This window comes from Sus scrofa, chromosome 10, assembly GCF_000003025.6.
Source record: "Sus scrofa isolate TJ Tabasco breed Duroc chromosome 10, Sscrofa11.1, whole genome shotgun sequence".
NCBI classification, from domain to species: Eukaryota; Metazoa; Chordata; class Mammalia; order Artiodactyla; family Suidae; genus Sus; species Sus scrofa.
The window spans coordinates 43,167,863-43,187,930 of NC_010452.4; the positions used below are offsets into that span (position 1 = coordinate 43,167,863).

At 42.4% G+C, this 20,068-nt stretch overlaps 1 protein-coding gene across 1 annotated transcript in view; it reads right to left on the minus strand.

Annotated features, from left to right (window-relative positions):
- Positions 1–20,068, minus strand: part of CUBN (cubilin) — a 311,762-nt gene that overhangs the window by 64,932 nt on the left and 226,762 nt on the right. The window contains 8 exon segments of the mRNA XM_021064811.1: positions 176–325; positions 2,512–2,668; positions 7,615–7,802; positions 11,216–11,441; positions 11,974–12,095; positions 14,587–14,736; positions 15,749–15,955; positions 17,306–17,477. Coding sequence (XP_020920470.1) covers positions 176–325; positions 2,512–2,668; positions 7,615–7,802; positions 11,216–11,441; positions 11,974–12,095; positions 14,587–14,736; positions 15,749–15,955; positions 17,306–17,477 — 1,372 coding nt within the window.

The window sequence follows — 20,068 nt, forward strand, 5'->3', positions numbered from 1 at the left end:
TGTGGTGTAGGTCACGGATGTGGCTTGTATCTGGCATGGCTGTGGTTGTGGTGTAGGCTGGCAGCTGTCACTCCAATTAGACCCCGAGCCTGGGAATTTCCATATGCCATGGGCGTGGCCCTAAAAAAACAAGCAAAAAAAGACTCAGCTGTAATTTACGTAAGAATAAACGTACCTTCCAGATGGAAAGACACCACCTTCAAGAGGATCACAGACAGAGGGCTGGCCTCGATGATGTAGGTGCAGTTCATGTTGTTGTCGTATTGCTTTGGGTAGTTTGGAGAAACAATGTAACCTGAAGGGTTAGTGAAATTCCTTCCACATCCTACGTGGGAAGAAAAAGGCATTATCAGCATCTCACACACAGCGTCTTTTTATCAGCGAGGGAACCTCAGCTTTCCTAAGCTCTCTAGAGACAAATTCTCTTGAGTTACTCCAAACAGAAGAAACGAAAATGGAAAGAATGGAGCTCTGATTTAAAGACAAACATCCATGCAAAATGAGAACATTATAAGTTTTTTAGAAAATGATGCAGAGTTTGGGGCTACGTAGAATTTTTTGCCACAATCCATTGCAAATCACTTAATCTGAAGATAGGAAAGAAAGGCTAGCTTAGCAAAGATTGAAGAAGGTCTGTGCAGCTAAAGAAATAAACCTGATGAAAACTAATCTGTACCAAATCAATACATTTAATAGTTTGAAGATACCTTATTATATTATAAAACAATATGTTCTTTTCATTACCAATGTAATATGGCCATAAAAAAACACCTGCTTTATAAAAATGGTTGAATTTTGCTCAGTCATAAAAAAAGAACAAAATAATACCATTTGCAGCAACACAGATACAACTACAGATTCTCACAGTAAGTGAGATAATTCAGGAAGAGAAAGACAAATACCATACGATATCACTTACATGCAGAACCTAAAATATGGTACCAATGAACTTATCTACAAAACAGAAGCAGACTCACAGGCAGAGAACAGACTTGCAGTTGCCAAGGGGGAGGGGGAGGGAATGGGACAGACTGGGTGTTTGGGGTTAGTAGATGCAAACTATTCCATTTAGAACGGATAAGCAATGAGGTCCTACAGAACAGCACAGGGAACTATACCCAGTGTCTTGGGACGGAATATGATGGAAAAGAATATAAGAAAGAGAATGTACATACATGTGCAATTGGGTCACTTTGCTGTACAGAAATGTGATGCGCTGACACAAGGCGGTAAGCTAACTGCATTTTAATTTTTTTAAAAGTTTAAGATGGTTGAATTTACTAATCCCAACTCTTAACACATTCTCACATGACTTTCTGGTGTCAGAAATGAAGAGAACTATCTTTTTACCACCAGCATAACATTTGTTTCCCTACAACCACGAACCAAAGAACCCCCCACCGTCTTATCTATGTCATAGATAGAAAACATCCGTATCCTTTTAAACTGGTATTAAAACACACACACACACACACACACACACACACACAAACGAAGCGAGTGAAGGTCTAAAATCAGGTCTCCGACTGTCTTTACTGCCCTTCCACCACCCTCTTGGTCACGTCTGAGACACCTATTTTGTGTGTTATTTCTTTTTTTTTGTCTTTTTGCCTTTTCTAGGGCCACTCCCACAGCACATGGAGGTTCCCAGGCTAGGGGTCTCATCGGACCAATAGCCACCGGCCTATGCCAGAGCCACAGCAACGCGAGATCTGAGCTGTGTCTGCGACCTACACCACAGCTCATGGCAACACTGGATCCTTAACCCACTGAGCAAGGCCAGGGATTGAGCCCTTGACCTCATGGTTTCTAGTCGGATTCGTTAACCACTGAGCCACAACGGGAACTCCCTCGTGTGTTATTTCTTCTCATCCCTCTCATCAATCGTCTTTCTCCACAGTGGTTTGTGAAGAGTGGCTACTTGATTTAATTCAGCCAACAAGCATACCCACACACCCCACTGTTCCTTAGACTTGAAAATGATCTCTCCCCACTGTTCTGCTTTGTTTGTGGTCTTCAGAGATGGAAGGGGAAAAAACCACAAGAGAATGACTCCAAAGGTTGACTGAGCACCCGAATCATGTGGGTGAGGGCTAAGATGCGCAAGGCCCTGGGCCCGGGCAATTCTGACTTCAGACAGGCATGGAGGGAGGCCCTGTTTTACAGTCTGAGGTGATTTCCATGCAGGTGGGTGATGCGCTGATTGTCTACTGATTCCCACCTCCCCGATTCTGCCCAATTCCTGCCCTACTGTGGATCTGAGGGTTCGTTTCAGACATTAGGGAGCATTACTCAGGCTTTTTACATCATGTGTCTTCTGGCCTCCGGCTGGATTCAGATCCACATTGGTTGACTGGGAGGGAAAGGTGCACCCTCAGGATGAGGGGACCTGCCCAGGCTCTTCCCTTTGGCCCCCGTGCCAGGTTCCAGCCAAGCCTGGAAGAGACCCCCTCCTCCTCGAGCCTGCCTGTGGCAGCCACGCCCCTGGTTTTGTGTTTTAGGGCTACTTACGGCTTAGGAAGGATGCAGAAAAGCCCTGAGCTGGCGTCTCCTGAGACTGGAACACAGCAGTGAAGGCATTTCTGGGCGTAATGATGCGACCAGGGGACACGTTCCCACAGCTCGTGGCCAACAGGTCCTTGTCCGCCTCCTGAGTGCCCGCCCACACCTGGAAGAGCCACAAATATGCCTTCGTGCTCTGGGTTTTCCCTCGTTGGGGTTTAAATATGCTTAAGCTGGAAACGAATGGCACTGAGGTATAGAAACTGAAACATCACAGTGAATAAAACACAGGCGGATCTGCTATATTTTCTTTTGAGAATCGTTTCTTTAAGCTGCTTTCTTGCAGCCCATGCTTGACTCTTGCAAGGGGACTATTCATTTGTGTGTAGCTAGGCAGTGATTTAAAAAAAAAATCCAACAAACTCCATCAGCACCCAGTTTTCTGTTGCCTTCTAGCTGACCTGGTCTAGCTGAACTTGCTGGTGCTGGGGTTGGGGGGAGAGCAAGAGTAGTGCGTGTGCCACTGTGGGGTTTACCATCTGTCCTGGTGGTCTGGCAAATGGTGGGTTGCGAGTAGAGAAGATTTATGAGCAACAAGCCCGTGGAAATGAATATATTTGTAGGACACTAAGAAGATGGACATGAATTTTAAGTCTACATGAACTGGGATAAATCATGGAAGACTTCCTGGTGGTGATGAATTTTAAGGTTCGTCTTGAAGAAAGGATGAGATTGCATCACTGTGCAATTCACAAAAGTCCGGGGTGCCACTCCCAAGGAGGGACCACTCTCAAGGAGTCCCCTGGCTGTCATTTAACTGGTCTGGCCACTTTATTTATTATTTATTTATTTATTTAGTCTTTTCTCCTTTTCTAGGGCTGCTCCCGTGGCATATGGAGGTTCCCAGGCTAGGGGTCGAATCGGAGCTGTGGCCGCCAGCCTACACCAGAGCCACAGCAATGTGGGATCCGAGCTGTGTCTGCCACCTACACCACAGCTCACGGCAACGCCGGCTCCTTAACCCACTGAGCAAGGCCAGAGATTGAACTCGCAACCTCATGGTTCCTAGTCAGATTCGTTAACCACTGAGCCATGACGGGAACTCTGGTCTGGCCACTTTAAAAGAAGCAACTGAGATGCTCACTTGAAAAAGACTTGCTGGGGAGTAACTGTGATCGATGTGCTAATTTTGATCAAATCAGTCCCGACCGGGGAAGGACATCAATCTGAGATCACAACTTCAAATGCAAATTCCAACTAGGAAAGGAACTATGATGGAGACTCTGAGAGTAGAGAAAAGGGGCTTTACCTGATTTAGAGAAAGGTGAGTCTGTCTGAAGTGGCCCCAGTGGCAGATGGGGGCAGGTCTAGCTCAAACAGAGCAAAATCTGAGTAAGGGGTGAGGGGTGGCTCCAGCCAGTGCAAGGCCCATGGCGAGTCAGAGACCTGGGCCATGTCCTGCAGGTGGCAAGGAGCCACTGGGAGGCTTAAGGCTCAATGAGGAGAGGGAGTTCCCACTGTGGCTCAGCGGGTTAAGAACCCAACTAGTATCCATGAGGACACAGGTTCGATCCCTGGGCTTGCTCAGTAGGTTAAGGATCCGGTATTGCCGTGAGCTGTGGTATAGATCACAGACGCAGCTAGGATCTGGTATTACTGTGGCTGTGGGTAGGCTGGCAGCTGCAGCTCCGATTCAATCCCTAGTCTGGGACCTTCCACATGCTGCAGGTGCAGCCCTAAAAAGGTGGGGGAAAAAAAAGGCTCAATGAAGAGAAAGGGAGGAAAAGAGAGGCTGTATCTACATTAATGAATCACTTAAGGAAAATACTGATAGTAGGTAATAAATGCCCATTACTGGGGACAAAAGACCGTCAAACATGTTTACCCAGTGGGTTTCAACCAGGAGGACTTTTGCGCTTCCCATCGATGTCTGGAGGCATCTTTGATTGTCACGTTTGGTGTAGGGGGTGATGTGTAGTGGGTGGGGGCCAGGGATGCTGCTAAACACCCTATAATGCCCCCGGAACTCCTAACTAAGAATAATCTAGCCCCCAAAGGCAAAAAGGTAATTGGGTTTGGATTAGTCTTACTTGACTTTGACATTTGCTTCATATCACAGTACTCACTCTGAACATATGACTTTCAGGAATAGTCTCCAAACAAAGCAATAGCGCATCAAGCTGTTAGAAACATTCCTACCAGCAGGTCAGCCCACAGGCAGAGGTGTAAGGCAGCACCAATGCAGGGCTCTGATTTGCTGCGTCTCAGCTCTTTAAGTCATATCATTTCAACTGCTTTTCAAACGCTGCGTATCCAGCGGATAGTCATCTTACTGAAGTCAAATTATATTTGCTGTTCATGAAATACGGGAGGTGCCTGGGACTGGAGCTCCTGAGAACAAAAGCAAAGCTATTCTGCCAAACACCTAGGGTCAAAAAACGTGTCAGGGTAGACAAGGAGAACAGATTTGTGGTTGCCAAGGGGAGAAGGGAGAGACTGGGATGGATGGGGAGTCTGGGGTTAGAAGATGCAAACTATTCAGAATGGATAAGCAATGAGGTCTTGCTGTATAGCACAGGGAACCATATGAACCTCTTGGGATAGAATGATGGGGGATGATGAGAGAAAAAGAATGTATATCTATGTATGATTGGGTCACTTGGCTGTACAGCAGAAATTGGCACAACATTGTAAATCAATTATACACAAATTAAAAAAAAAAGTGTCAGGGAGTTCCCGTCGTGGCGCAGTGGTTAACGAATCCGACTAGGAACCATGAGGTTGTGGGTTCGGTCCCTGCCCTTGCTCAGTGGGTTAACGATCCGGCGTTGCCGTGAGCTGTGGTGTAGGTTGCAGACGTGGCTGGGATCCCGCGTTGCTGTGAGTCTGGTGTAGGCCGGCGGCTACAGCTCCGATTCAACCCCTAGCCTGGGAACCTCCATATGCCGCGGGAGCGACCCAAGAAATAGCAACAACAACAACAAAAAGTGTCAGGAAGGAAATGCCCTCTTAACTATGCAGGGAAACAGCATACAGAAGTTTCATACCCACATTTTGGAAAATTATAAACATCACTTCTTGAGAGAGAGTTTTGCAGATACTATTTTAACAAACATCACTAAAAAAGCAAAGTGATTAGAGCTAAAAGTTTTAAGAAAGAATGTCAACTTCTTCAATAAACAACTTCAAGAATCCTTCAGGGCTTACACTTTTCTTTTTTCTTTCTTTTTTTTTTTAATTTCCACATTGACAGAAATGGATCAAACATCCCAATTAGTTGCATGGCTTACACTTTTCTCAAGTCATTAATTATGGATCTGACACCTCTACCTTTTGGCCCAAGAACCTAAGTTTTGCGATGATAATCATGGTACAGGGTTATTAAAGATTCATGCTGCATTGTCAGTCGAGAACTCATTTCATTGGCTCTATGACCTTGAACTCTTGCAGTGCTATTCGATCTACCACCTGTTACCGAACTGTCAAAAACGTTCTGACTTTTCTTAAGGTCTTTACAACGCAGCCTGGCTGCACGTGATACTTTATCACTGAAATCATTTTTTAAAATAATGTTTATTGAGTACCTGCAGATTCATATGCAGTTGTTAAGACATAGAGAAATCCCTTGTACCGATATTCTGGTTTCCTCCAACCCTGACATCTTGTAAGATGACAATATCATAACCAGGATGTTGACATGGACACAGTGCAGTCACCTGACTCAGTTTCCCAGCTGGACTTGCATTTGCCCACGTGCATGTGTACATTCAGTTATATTCAAGTTTATACCATCAGACTCAAGATACTGATCAGCTCCAGTACCAAGGCTCCCTGGAGCTGCCCTATTATAACCACACTCAGTTCCTTCCCATACTCCCTTCTTGCCAACCTCTCATAGTCTGAGTACTATCATTTCAAAAATAGTATATATGTTATACATAACCATAGCAGATGTAATCTTTTGGGATTTTTTTTTTAACTTGGCATAATTCCCTGGTGATTTGTTCAAATTTTTAACCTTGACAAGAGTTTTAACCTGACAAGAGCTTCTATGAGCATTTGTATACAGGTGTTCGTGTGGACAGAATTTGCATGACTTTGGGAAAAATGCTCAAGAGTCCAAGTGCTGGAACTTCTTGGTAAGTGTATATTTAGTCTTATAAGAAATGGCCTATTTTTCAGAGTGGCTGTGCCATTTCACACTCCCACTAGCAGTGAGTGATCAGTTTCCCTGCATCCTTTTTTTTCTTTTTTTTTTTAAGGCCACACCCATGGCATATGGAAGTTCCAAGGCTAGGGGTCGAATCGGAGCTGCAGCTATGACCTACACCCCAGCTCATGGCAACGGGGATCCATAACCCACTGAACGAAGCCAGGGATCAACACAAACTTGTGAATCCAGTAGGGTTCGTAACCACTGAACCACAATGGGAACTCCACTTCTCTGTACCCTTGCCAGGATCTGTGCTGTCAGTGGTTGTTATCCTAGGCATGCTGACAGGTAAGTGGTTTGGAAAGCTTTTCTCCTCAGTTTGTAGCTTCTCTTTACATATCGTCACAGAGGCTTTCATAGCGTGAAAGATTTTTAATTTTGATAAGGTAGAATTTATTAATTTTTCCTTCTATAGATTATTCTCGTGATGTTTAGTCTAAGAATTTTTCATCTGGCTCTAGGACACAAAGATATTCTGCTTACGTTTTAGCACATGAAAGTCACATGCAAAGCATGTGGTGGTTCAGATTTTAACTCCTTTTAGGAGGTGTCTTACTTCTTCATTCAAGAAATTCAGGGTGTTCCTGTTGTGGCTCAGTGGAAACAAATCTGACTAGCATCCATTGGTCCCTGGCCTTGCTCAGTGGGTTAAAGATCTGGCGTTGCTGTGGCTGTGGCTGTGGGGTAGGCTGGCAGCTGCTGCTCCAATTTGACTCCTATCTTGGGAAACTCCATATGCCATGGATGCAGCCCTAAAAAGATGAAAGACAAAAAGAAAAAAAAAATCCAAGCATCAAACTGTCCTTTTCTTACTTGGAAGGGCAATGAATCATTTCTAGTCTAAACGTTTATGTTCCTGCAACCAGCTGGGCTCCCATTAAATAAACAAGTGCACTGACCTTCACAAAGCTGTTCAGACACTGGCTGTCACCACTGGGGATTAGGAAGTTGTTGTCAAAGCTGATCTCCAAGTGTTTACTTGGGTGCGTGATGACGGTCCAGGAACATCTGCTGTTCTCGGGGAAATTCTGAGGCCAGTGAGGGGATCTGATCGTACCAGTATCTGAATGCAATATGCCACCGCAACCTGAAAAATGGTCATGGAGAGAAGTCATCACGTTGTGAGGAAAAGAACAATTTTGGCAACTGAAGCCTTTTAGAGCAGACATATTTCTCCATGTAAGATTTCAGAGTGTCTGTACCTACAGACTCTCTGACCTTCAGGGTAGGTTCACAACAAGAGCGCTCAGTAAAGGAAGGTCACCAAAGCCACAGGAGGCTTCAGCCACCACTGTTTCCTTGCACCTGTACTGAACTCACTTGAGACCAGTAATCCTTGCATAAAGACGACAGACTTCTGTCCTGTCTTCAAACAATAGCAGTACAAATATTGCTATTCCTCTTGAGACCATGTGGCACTGGTGGCCCAACGAGGTCAGATTTTGTGTTTTATTACCAATAACACAGGAGAAATACAAGTCCACACTCATTTGTAATCTGATTCTTTTTTTAAAGTATTTTTATTTTTATTTTTTATTTATTTTTATTTTTTCCCGCTGGACAGCATGGGGATCAAGTTATTCTTACATGTATACATTCCCCCCCTGCAACCTTTGTTCTGTTGCGGTATGAGTATCTAGACATAGTTCTCAATGCTACTCAGCAGGATCTCCTTGCAATCTGATTCTAACATACTGGGCAGGAGAATATGATTTTGAGGAGGGGAAAACCTTCCATGAAGCCACCAGGTTCATTCTTAGGGAAATACAGATGGATAAAAAAATAAATTACATGTGTTAAAAGAAAGAAAAACCTAGAATTACTTTATAATACTAAAATATGCCCTCAGGACAAAAGAAAAAAATACGAACTTGAAACAAAATGTAGTTGAAGAGGATTCCTGGGACCTTCTGCTTTCAAACCTTTGGAAAACCAGGGGTTCACCTCAAACGCCTCTCTGACTTCAAGAGCAACCCGTGCTCAACTGAAAAACAGTTTGGTTCATTCCACCAAGAGCTCCCCAATAACACTGACTCTTCTGGAAATAACTGCTTTGTGTGTTGCTGCTAAGCTATAATGAGATCCAGACAAAAGTATCCAATCCATTCTCTGGGAATTTCTGTGATGTGCATAGTTTGAATACAAAACAACAAATCTTTTGTAAGCAAATATATGATACTGGATCATTCAGATCCTGAATCATGATCGTGCAGAACCTTCATTCTGAATCACAAATCTTATCTTGTCACTTTGCTGCTTGAACCTCTTCAAGAGCTCCTTATTGCTCAAGGGATAACATAAAAGCCAAGACTCTTCCTGATGTGGCTCTTCCTGCTTACCTGCCTGCCCTCAGCTCACCGCTCAGCATTCTGCCTTCAGGCTCTGAATATTTTTCTTAATTTTTAAAAGATAAAGTGTTGTACCCATTTCTGCTGCACAGAAGACTGACCCAGTCTCTCCCTCACACACACACATATGTATATTCTTTTTCTCATACTATCTTCCATCAGATTCTATCCCAAGAGATGGGCTGTAGTTCCCTGTGATGTACAGTCGGACCTCTTTGCTTATCCCTCCTAAACATTTTCAACAACTTGTGATTCTACCACTAGTTGTGTCATGCCCTTGTGCGTATGGAGACAGTTTCTAGGCTCTGCTATCTCTCTCTCTCTTTTTAAACTTAAAACACGTGTGAATATTGTCAAGATAAACCATAAAAAGAATAGCTGTAAGAAGATGAAGACACATGTTCCTACAGTTCTCCCAAGCAACTTGGTCACGCTGAACACTGCACAGTTCTTTAGGGCCCTGTACAGAACACAGAGCTATGCATTCTTTTTGTGGGTGTGTGTGTGTGTGTTTTTGCCATTTCTTGAGCTGCTCCCACAGCATATGGAGGTTCCCAGGCTAGGGGTCCAATCGGAGCTGTAGCCGCCGGCCTACACCAGACTCACAGCAACGCAGGATCCGAGCCACATCTGCGACCTACACCACAGCTCGCGGCAACGCCGGATCCTTAACCCACTGAGCAAGGCCAGGGATCGAACCTGCAATCTCATGGTTCCTAGTCAGATTCGCTTAACCACTGAGCCTCGGCAGGAACTCCCAGAGCTATGCATTCTTAATACACATATTATGTTTCTCTTATTTTTAATATACAAGTCAAATTTCTATGCTTTCTTCCCAATGTGCAAACTAGAGCCTCTGTCCGTATTATCAATGGCCTAGAAGAGCCACCAAATGAAAGAGAGGTAAATACGTACTTAAGTGGCCCACTCCCCACCCCCAAATTTCTCCCTCGAATTACAACGTTGAATTTTTAAAAGTGTGTTCAATTAGAATAACCGTTTCGAAATTCTTTACTAGCAAACACAAGAATCTTTTATAATCACTAAATTGTTCAGTAAAAGTCCACGTCCTCACCACCTGCTCAATGCTTCAATCAATGCCCGGAGTGTTATTTAAATGTTTGTTTAGCTTAAAGAGCCAAAACCCATGTATAAAGTACACTTCAGTCGAATAGGAAAAAAATGTGTATCTACTCATAAGTATATAATTTCAGCTAGATGTAACTGTAGCACCTGGTGTTGTTGGCTTGGGGAGGGTTGGGGTTTTGTATAGGAAAACCATAATTGTCCATTTTAAATACAGGTACCTGCCATTGGTAATTAGCACGTAAAGCTTTGTTTATATTTCTTCCTTCAGCTTGGGTTCAGTCAGAAGATACTTGTTGGAATGAACTGAAGAAACCTCCCTTTTGACAGACTGAACCGACACTGCTTATTGTATGTGGTTATATTTGGTAACAATTGCGTGTGAGCTTTTTACAGAAGGGTAAGAATTATGGTGTTCAATTTTAATTCACTTGTATAAAAAAGCAATTTAGAACTCTCATAATAGGTCTTAAATATTTTTACTTGCTGTTGCTCCCTCAGTAATATCTACCTCTTCCTTCCCTGCTCTATGAAACATCTATATAAGAGTTAAAGGAAGAAACCAGTGATCACAGTTTGGATACAAAATTTGACCCAGAAATGGATATTTATTTTCATTAGGTTTTTAGACTCATTAAATGCAGTTTAAAAGCTTGGGTCTCATCTGAGTTGAGCAGAATTAAAATGACAACTTCTATTTCCTTACAGAAACATTGTTTCTTTTCATCCTACACCTTAAAAAGAAACCCTGAAATGGCTCCTCAGGAATATGGATTTATTGGGCTCTGCTGTCTTTATCCAAATCTTGACTCTACTGATGATCAGCTACATGCCCTGGGCACATTATCCACCCACTTACCCTGCGTTTTCACCTATGCAAGTGAAGAAGGTGTCTATTGACATTGTATGTCCCTTACAAGATTGCAATAGGAGATGACAAGTGTAGTGTAACATTGAGAATGGAGGCTGACAGAGAATAGGTACAAAATGTATACTTGTTAGATTAGTTAAGAAATCTTAGAAATACATTGATGATAAAGGTAAGTGCAGAGAAGGTTTCTTTTACCTGAAGTCTCCGTGTTCCAGGTAGCATAAAATCCACCATTTTGCACTGAGCTGTCTGTGTTAAAAATCACCACTAGCTGGTTGGATCCAGACTGGATTGTCCTGGGGTTTGAACTTCCGCAGTAGTGTCCTATTATGGGTGATCCAGGAGAACCACCATTTCTGACAGTGACAGAGTCCCAAGCACAGCTTGCATGGGCTTCAATGTCAAAATCACTGAAAGTCAGCTGCAGGAGAAAAGAGAGGAAGTGAGGAAACACTCTGAGTTGTAATTGAGCTTATCTACCTCAAGTTAGAGTAAAATTCTTATACATTTTAAATTTTGTTTTAATTTATATAATTTTGTATTTATATCTCATCTCATTTCTCACTTGCTTGCCTCTATTTTTTCTTACTGAAGTTCCTTTTGGAAATTTTCAGAAGGGCTGTTTCTCCTAGAACAGGAGTCACTAAGGTTCTCCTCAGTCCCCTGGGTTAAGCTGGCAACTCATATCCAGTACATGAATACATCTCTCTTCTGGATGGGGAATTATCTTCTATTTATGGCTTTTCCTGTGCTCACAAAAGAGTCTGCATTCCTCATTCATTGTAAATTTGTAGTTATCAATGTATGTGCTCTAATCAGAGACTTGTAGGGAGAAGGTGATCTGATGGCAGGATCAAAGCTTATTCCAATCTCATGCTTACTAGAAGAACTCTGTTTCCACATACTTCTGTTCTACAGTTTCAGAAGTATTGTATCCACTCATCAGAACTCACAGTGATGGTGTGGCCTTGCGGGGCTTCCAACAACCAAGAACAGTGGGTCAAGCTATCATAAGAGGCTGGATAGTTGGGGCTTGAGATAACTCCATGGTCCCCGATCTGTATTCCACCACAGTCTGAAATCAGAATTGGAAACTTTTAAACAAGATAGGAAAAAAAAAAAAAAACAAACAACCACTTAATTTGGCAAAGACAAAGTGTTTTTTTCCCCCCCAGGCTTCACTTGTGGCATATGGAAGTTCCCAGGATAGGCATAGAATCAGAGCTGCAGCTGAGGCCTGCACCACAGCTATAGCCACATGGAATCCAAGCCACATCTGTGACCTACACCACAACTTGCAACAATGCCGGATCTTTAACCCACTGAGCAAGGCCATGGACTGAACCTGCATCCTCATGGACACTATGTTGAGTCCTTAACCCACTGACTCACAGCGAGAACTCTTCTGCAAAGTCGAAGTAAATTACTATGTATTGCCATCTTACTTTATGATTTTTAAAAAAAGATAATACATGGATAAATAGATGAAACTGGGTGAAAGCAAAGTCAAATAGATGGAAGATTAGAAATAAATGGTATCCCATATAGTGTTAATTAACTGGAATCATGTAAGGAAGACAAGCTCAAGGTTGATACAGAGGAGAAAGTAGATCATGGGAACCTTCAATGGTGAATAATGAGATAAGCTTATCACTGTCAATAAATGCACTAGAAACAAAGTAAATACCATTGTTTTTCTTAAAAAAAACTAGGCCAGTGAAAATAAATGTAAGCCTGAAGAATACAACCAGTCCCATAATTAATGACTTTGTCATTTGATCATAGGCACAGATGTTGTAGTCAGCTATCAAAGTATACATTAACCATAGTAACCAAAGCATAGCATGATCTATATTCCACACAAATCATACTGCTTCCTGAAATCTGACTCTTCTTTCAATCTGATGAAGAAAAACCAAATGGCAACATGGTTGATTGAATATTCATCTCTCTCCTTTCCCCAACCAACCATTTGGTTATAACACAAAAAAAAATTAGATAAAATTATAACCAGAACATATTTTATTCATAGCCAAGCTTAATTCAAAGAAAGGAGATCACCAAAACTTATAAACAACAAATGTACTCAAATTCCGAGGGGTATCTTGAACTAGAATGTATCAGTCTAGGAATATAGAGAACCAAGCTATGGGCCCGAGGAGGTGTGACTGAGATTTTGGAGATCAGACAAAAAGAGAACATATGGACCTCCACAAAAGAAAGGGCTAGAGTTTAGACTATTACATAAAACCATGACTCTAAGGATGGCCATGTGAGTTCCCTGGTGGTCTAGCAGATTAAGTATCATTAGCGTGGCTTGGATCACTGCTATGGCACAGGCTCAATGCCTGGCCTGGGAACTTTTGCATGCCAGAAGCATGGCCAAAATTTTTTTTTTTAATTAAAGAAAAAACCACTGCTATGTTAGCGAAAATGGACTAGAAAAACTCTGATGGCCCAGAAAAGCAGCAAGGAGGAGTATTGCATTGTCTAGGGCTGAGTTTTCAGGTACAAACCGAATGTCACAGATGCAAATCCTACTCAAAACAGTAGCACATTATATTCAGAAATACGTCTTAAAATACACACCATAAGCACATAGGGTTTATCCTGAAAATGAAAGGATGAGAAGAGAAAAATCTTTCAATATAATTTCTCTTATTAACATATTAAAGTAGGAAAAAATAGGATCACCTCAATAGATGCAGAAAAGTCATTTGACAAAATTTGACAGTTTAAAAAAATTGTACATTAAGAACTGAAGAGACTTTCTTTAATGTGATAAAGAACAATTCTTGAAAACCTAAAAGAAACCAATATATTTAATAATGAAATGTCACAGGCATTCACATTTAGGTCATTTGATATGATGGTGGCCTTAGCTAGTGCAATAAGGCAAGAAAAAGAAATCAAGTTACTTTTGAAAGAGGAAAGGGTTGTCAATTTGTAGAACATAAGATTGTTCAGACAGAAAAACCAGAGGTAAATTGTAGACAAAATACTTACACTAATTAAGAGTATAACAAGATCTCTGGGATAAAGATCAATGTATTAAAATGTAAAAATTCCCAGAGATAGACAACAACCAGATAGAAAGTATCAATTAAAATGTCCCATTGAGGAGTTCCCATTGTGGCTCCTCAGGTTAAGAACCCAGCATAGCCTCCATGAGGATGTGGGTTCAATCCCTGGTGTTGTAATAAGCTGAGGCTCAGGTCACAGATGCAGCTCGGATCTGGTGTTGCCGTGGCTGTGGCATAGGCTGGCAGCTGCAGCTCCAACTTGACCCCTAGCCCAGGAACCTTCCATATGCCGCAGGTGTGGCTGTAAAAAGAAAAAAGAAAAAAGAAACGTCTCATTGACATTACCAACAATAGCAACCTAGAAATAAGTCTAACAAAATATATGCGAGATCTTTATGAAAAATTAAAGTTGCGCATTGTTGTACAACTATAAATGTAATAAAATTCATCGAGTAATTAAAAAATAAAAATTAAAAATTAAAAAAATTAAATAAAAGTTGTGTATTTTATTGTCAGAGTTGGAGGGCTTGTTCTAAGTCTTACCTGTAAAGGAATAGCGTGCACGGAATCCAATGTGTTCTACACGTTCGTTGGTGACAAAGTGTATCCACACCTGAGGATAAGGTATAACCAACGGCATAGTAGGTTTTGAAGATCCACAAAGTCTCCATATCAGAAGCCCATCAGCATTATCTGAACAGAACACATCAAGCGCCAATGTTTATTTAGCTTCCGAAAGATACATTCAATGAATTCAGTAGGAACAAATACTCAATTTTCAAGGTATCCGCTGGCACACAATCAAATCCTGGCTTAGCAGAAAATGTTTCACAAATGTCCTTTTAATCTTTCTCAACTGCAAAGGCAAGAGTGCCTCCAACAGGGTGAAAAAGAATGTTTTTTCTGGTCTGGGCCTCCTTCTCTATTGCGGGTGCCCTTTTGCTCCAATTTATGTTTTCATAATTATTTTTAGCAGAACTAAACAGAGACACAACTAATTTAAGAAGAATTTTTGGATGTGCTTTTTAGCTATCTATTTATTTATTTTTGGCCATACTCACAGCATGCAGAAGTTCCTGGGCCAGGGATCAAACCCCGCACCACAGCAGCAACCTGAGCTACAGCAGTGACAATGCCAGATCTTTAACCTGCTAGGCCACCAGGGAACTCCAATGTGCTTTTTATTTTTAAGACATAAATATAATACCAAGAGTGAAAAATACACCAGCAAGAAATGACAATTACGTAAAATTTAACGATTTCGTCACTGTATTTAATCAACTGAAATGAATGGGATGTTTAGTGTTTAGGCCAGAAACTATCAGATTTGGAGTTAAGTATTGTTTATTTATTTATTTAGGCCAGACCTGCAGCATATGGAAGTTCCCAGTATGGGATCCAATTGGAGCAGCAGCTGCTGACCTATGCCTCAGCCACAGCCACCCCAGATCCGAGCTGAGTCTGTGATCTACACCACAGCTTGCAGCACTGCTGGAGTCCTAACCCACTGAACAAGGATAGGGATCGAACCCACATCCTCATGAATACGAGTCAGGTTCTTAACCTGCTGAGCCCCAAGAGGAACTCCTACTTTTGGATCTTATGTACACATGTCGTGGCCCTGTGACTCCCTTCATTGTTGGTCTTGTGGCATCAGAAGAATACTGTGGAGGAAAGGGAGAATGTGTGCCTTGATGGAACTCACCCACTCGGAACTCCAGGACATCAAACTGACAGTCTTGGTGACTCTCTAGGTAAAAATCCTCAAAATCGATGTAAATGGAGGAATTTCCTTGATTTGAATTGCTGAGGGTCCATTCGCAGTTGAGGTTTCTTGAGTAATTTCTGGTGCCATCATAGCCAGGAGAAGTGAAGTTTCCTTCAGGGGAATTTGTGAGGGACCCACCGCACACTAAGATGATAGAAGGAGCCAGAGAAAATAGCTCTAAGATTCATGCCATCACAGAAGATAACAAACAACACAGCAACATTAACCACAATAACCACAGCAGCCTTTTTCTGCTTTCATTTGTTTTTCTAGACAGAGTCAGGGTTGTGGGTGAAGGGCTGGATCATGCATGCCAACTTGGGTATAGAAAGAAAGATGTGCAAAAATAAGAGGCTTCTGTATTTCCTTGTTGGTGTAGATTAGGTGGGTGGGATTTGACCGTACCCCAGTACCTCCTAATATGAGTCTATTGTTCATTAATATTTAATTTAGAGCAATAGCTAAAGACAATGGTGGTCCCAGTGGCTTCTGATTAGCCATCCTCCACTTGACCTGAGCATTTAATTGGATAAAATAGATAACAGAACATTCCAATGGATTTGCTCCTTTCAACAGGGAACGGATGTACCTTGTATCAATGAAATAAAGGTTTTTTTTAATTTTTAATTTTTATTTATTTTTCTTTTTACAGCTGAACCTGCAACATATGGAAGTTCCTAGGCTAGCAGTCGAATCAGAGTTGCAGGTGCAGGCCCACCCCACAGCCACAGCAATGCCGAATCTGAGTGGCATCTGTGACCTATGCCACACATTGATCCTTAACCCACCGAGGGAGGCCAGGGATCAAACCCGCATCCTCATGAACACTATGTTGGATTCATAACCCACTGAGTCACGATGGGAACTCCCTTAAAGTTTTTTTTTTTTTTTTAAATATTCAGTTCCACTCTTTCTAAATTTTAAAGCTCTTAGATAATAATACTAATCCAGAAAGCAGGACACTATTTAGAATAAAAAGGCCATATCTGGCTAAATTTTAAATACTCTCTATCACATATGAACCCCTCATTCATGTATGCAGGAAATTGGTATGTAGATGGATGGATGGATGACAGAGAAACAATAACATCCATCTGTCTTCAATTACATTAGCTGCTCTCTGGGAGTCAGTTACCTTTCAAGAGGTGGCGGTCCTTTTCCAGGACAAAAGGATGGCCCAGGGACTCCAGAACAGGCAACCAACTGGGAGGGCGGCATTGCATGGAGCTGAGTGAAAAGCTCTTCTAACAGCATTATTTAGGGCTTCCCATTCATAAGAGCAGTTTTCTGTCTAAAACTAGAGTCTTTTATTTTTGGGGGTATTTTGGTCCTGCATGAGTTTTCTATCTGGTTGTGTTTGTCTTATGCGGAAGACAGCAGGTGCAGCTTTGACCTCTGCAGGGAACACAGGTGGCTCTGGGGATGTTGGCAGTGGCCGTGGGGCAGCTGCCATGCGTGTGATAACACAGGTGTATTTATAGCATCCTCCATTACCTGCATCTTCACTGGATGTGTAGGAGGCGGTGAAGCCTCCATACGGCCTGGACCCATCAGTGAAGTACACAACCTTCATTGTATTCCCTGAAGATCTGATCTCGTTGCTGCCATTCACGCTACTGCATCGTTTCTCTAGCTGGGGTGAGTTACTTCTGATGCCGTTAAACACCTGTTGGAAGAAAACAGGTTAACCTTTAGATACACCGTCCGGCTCATTGCATATTTCCTAGGAGGGGCAGTTCCCAGCTCAGACACACTCCCTTCTAAGGAAGCTAAAATGAATGATTTAACAAGACAGGTGCTTAACCCAGGGCCACAAGCCACCATGCGACCCGGAGCATGTTTTGAGGCCTCAGGATCACTGCACTAAAATGGAAGTATTGCAGTTGTGCCCTCTTGCCATGCGGTGACAAGTGAAAAACTGCTATACCCTTTGCAACTGGAAACCATGCAACTGAAAACCGTGCCAATGCATCCACACTTTCTCTCGCAGAATTCACTGGGGGAGGCAGTTTTTCTCAACAAAGCACCAGGACCTTAGATATTTGGAAAGAGGGCTTAAACATTAGTCTCTGAGGATCTGAAGTACAGAATAACTCAAATATTTTTAAGTGCCTTGAAAAGTAATTTAAAAAAACAATCTCACTCTTTTTTCTTTTTTTTTTAGGGCCACACCCGAGGCATATAGAAGTTCCCAGGCTAGGGGTCGAATCGGAGCTGTAGCCACCAGCTTATGCCACAGCCACAGCAACCGTAGATCCGAGCTGCATCTGGGACTTACACCACAGCTCACTGCAACACCAGATCCTTAACCCACTGAACGAGGCCAAGGATCAAACCCATATCCTCATGGATATAGTTGGATTCGTTACTGCTGATCCACAATCTCAATCCTTTTTTTTTTTTTTTTTGTCTTTTTGCCCTTTTCTAGGGCCGCTCCTGCAGCATGTGGAGGTTCACAGGCTAGGGGTCTAATCGGAGCTGTAGCCACTGGCCTACGCCAGAGCCACAGCAATGCCAGATCTGAGCTGCATCTGTGACCTACACCACAGCTCATGGCTGTGTCAGATCCATAACCCACTGAGTGAGGCCAGGGATCGAACCCGAAACCTCATGGTTCCTAGTCAGATTCGTTAACCACTGAGCCACGACGGGAACTCCTACAATCTCAATCTTAATAAAATAGTTCTCTCCTAATTACTAGGGGTGTGGGATTGGCATATGCACGCTGAAGTATATGGAATCACTGGCCAACGGAGACCTGCTACAGAGCACAGGGAACTCTACTCAATATTCTGTGACAGACTATATAGGAGAAGAATCTGAAAGAGAATGGCTGTGTGTACATGTATAATGGAATCATTTTGTTGTATAGCAGAAATGAACACAGCTTTGTAAATCTATTTCAATAAAACTTTAAAAAATGAAAAAAATGGATTTTTGGATTTTATGGATTCAAAGCTTCCATTTTCTTACTAGTTTGACTCTTTTAAAAACGTATTGGAGTATTATGGACTCTGAAATATGAAGAACTCTAGTTAGGCACATTGTTATTATAACTGGCCAGTCTTCTTCTGTAGAAAACCAAGGGGCTATTTTAGCATAGCTCAAGAAAGATCCAGAAGTAACTGAACAATAACTGATTGAGTGATTGATATTGCTGTTTTTAAAAAGGATTTGAATGGTTCACGGTTAGAAATCATGAGGCAAAGTATGACACTAAGAGTTATGGAGAAGGATAAGGTATTCCGTAACAAAAGATGTCAGCTTTTTTGTTCACTGTAATTGATCATTCAGTTTAGCTCTTTGAGGGCTTCTGGTTTAAAGTGCCTTCCGGCTCATAGGCCCAGACACAGCATTTCCTATCACTTACTGTGCATGGACAAAATGCCAGACTCAGCTAATAACTCACTTGGATTGCCTTATCCAATTAGCAACATAACCTCTCAGACATATACTATTACCCTGGTTGTGCAGATTAAGACACTGGACTTCTGAACGATTGCACACTATGCCGAGGTTCAAAGGGCCAGTCATCAGGAAATTGGGATGCAAATTATCCCTTCGATTCCAAATCCCCGAGTAATGCATAAGGAAACAGAAAGTGATGAGTATTTCGATCATACTGAAAACAGGAAGGGGCAACACACTGCCAGCATCAAAAGGGATTATTAGCAACTGCAAGGCTAACGGTGTATGTGCCAAACCACGATCGATGGCCTTTATCCCTTCCCAACATCTGCCCTGGGCTTAGAATCACAGCGACTAAAAATTGTGAGGCATCCATTTATCATGTGACTCCTGCTTTTAGAACCAACCAGAGTGCTGTTTCCATGATCCTCCTCTACGCCTGTTTGTATAACTTCCTGCAAACAACAGGGTAGGAGGTAGGTATATGAGATTCAGGGCAAGCTCTAAAACTTGCTAAAAGCAGGAATAGAAGCTGGCATACATCTCACGAGAGTGCACCCAGGATGGTCTTTTCCTCGTCTCCATCTAGAGGACTGGAGGACAGGATGCTCAGGCTAGAGGACAGGTATTAGTCCAGAAGCTAGATGCTTGCATCAGCCCTTGTACAACCTGTGGATCATAGGATGCATCCCTCCCTTCTCTCTCCCTTCCTCCTTTCCCTTTCTCCTTCCTTCTTTCTGTCTTTCCTTCTTCCCTCCCTTCTTTCAGACACATTCTCAACCAAATAGAGGGCAAGCCACATCCCCTTGTTGGGAGCAGTATGAAAGGGAAACAAAACAAACACTGAAC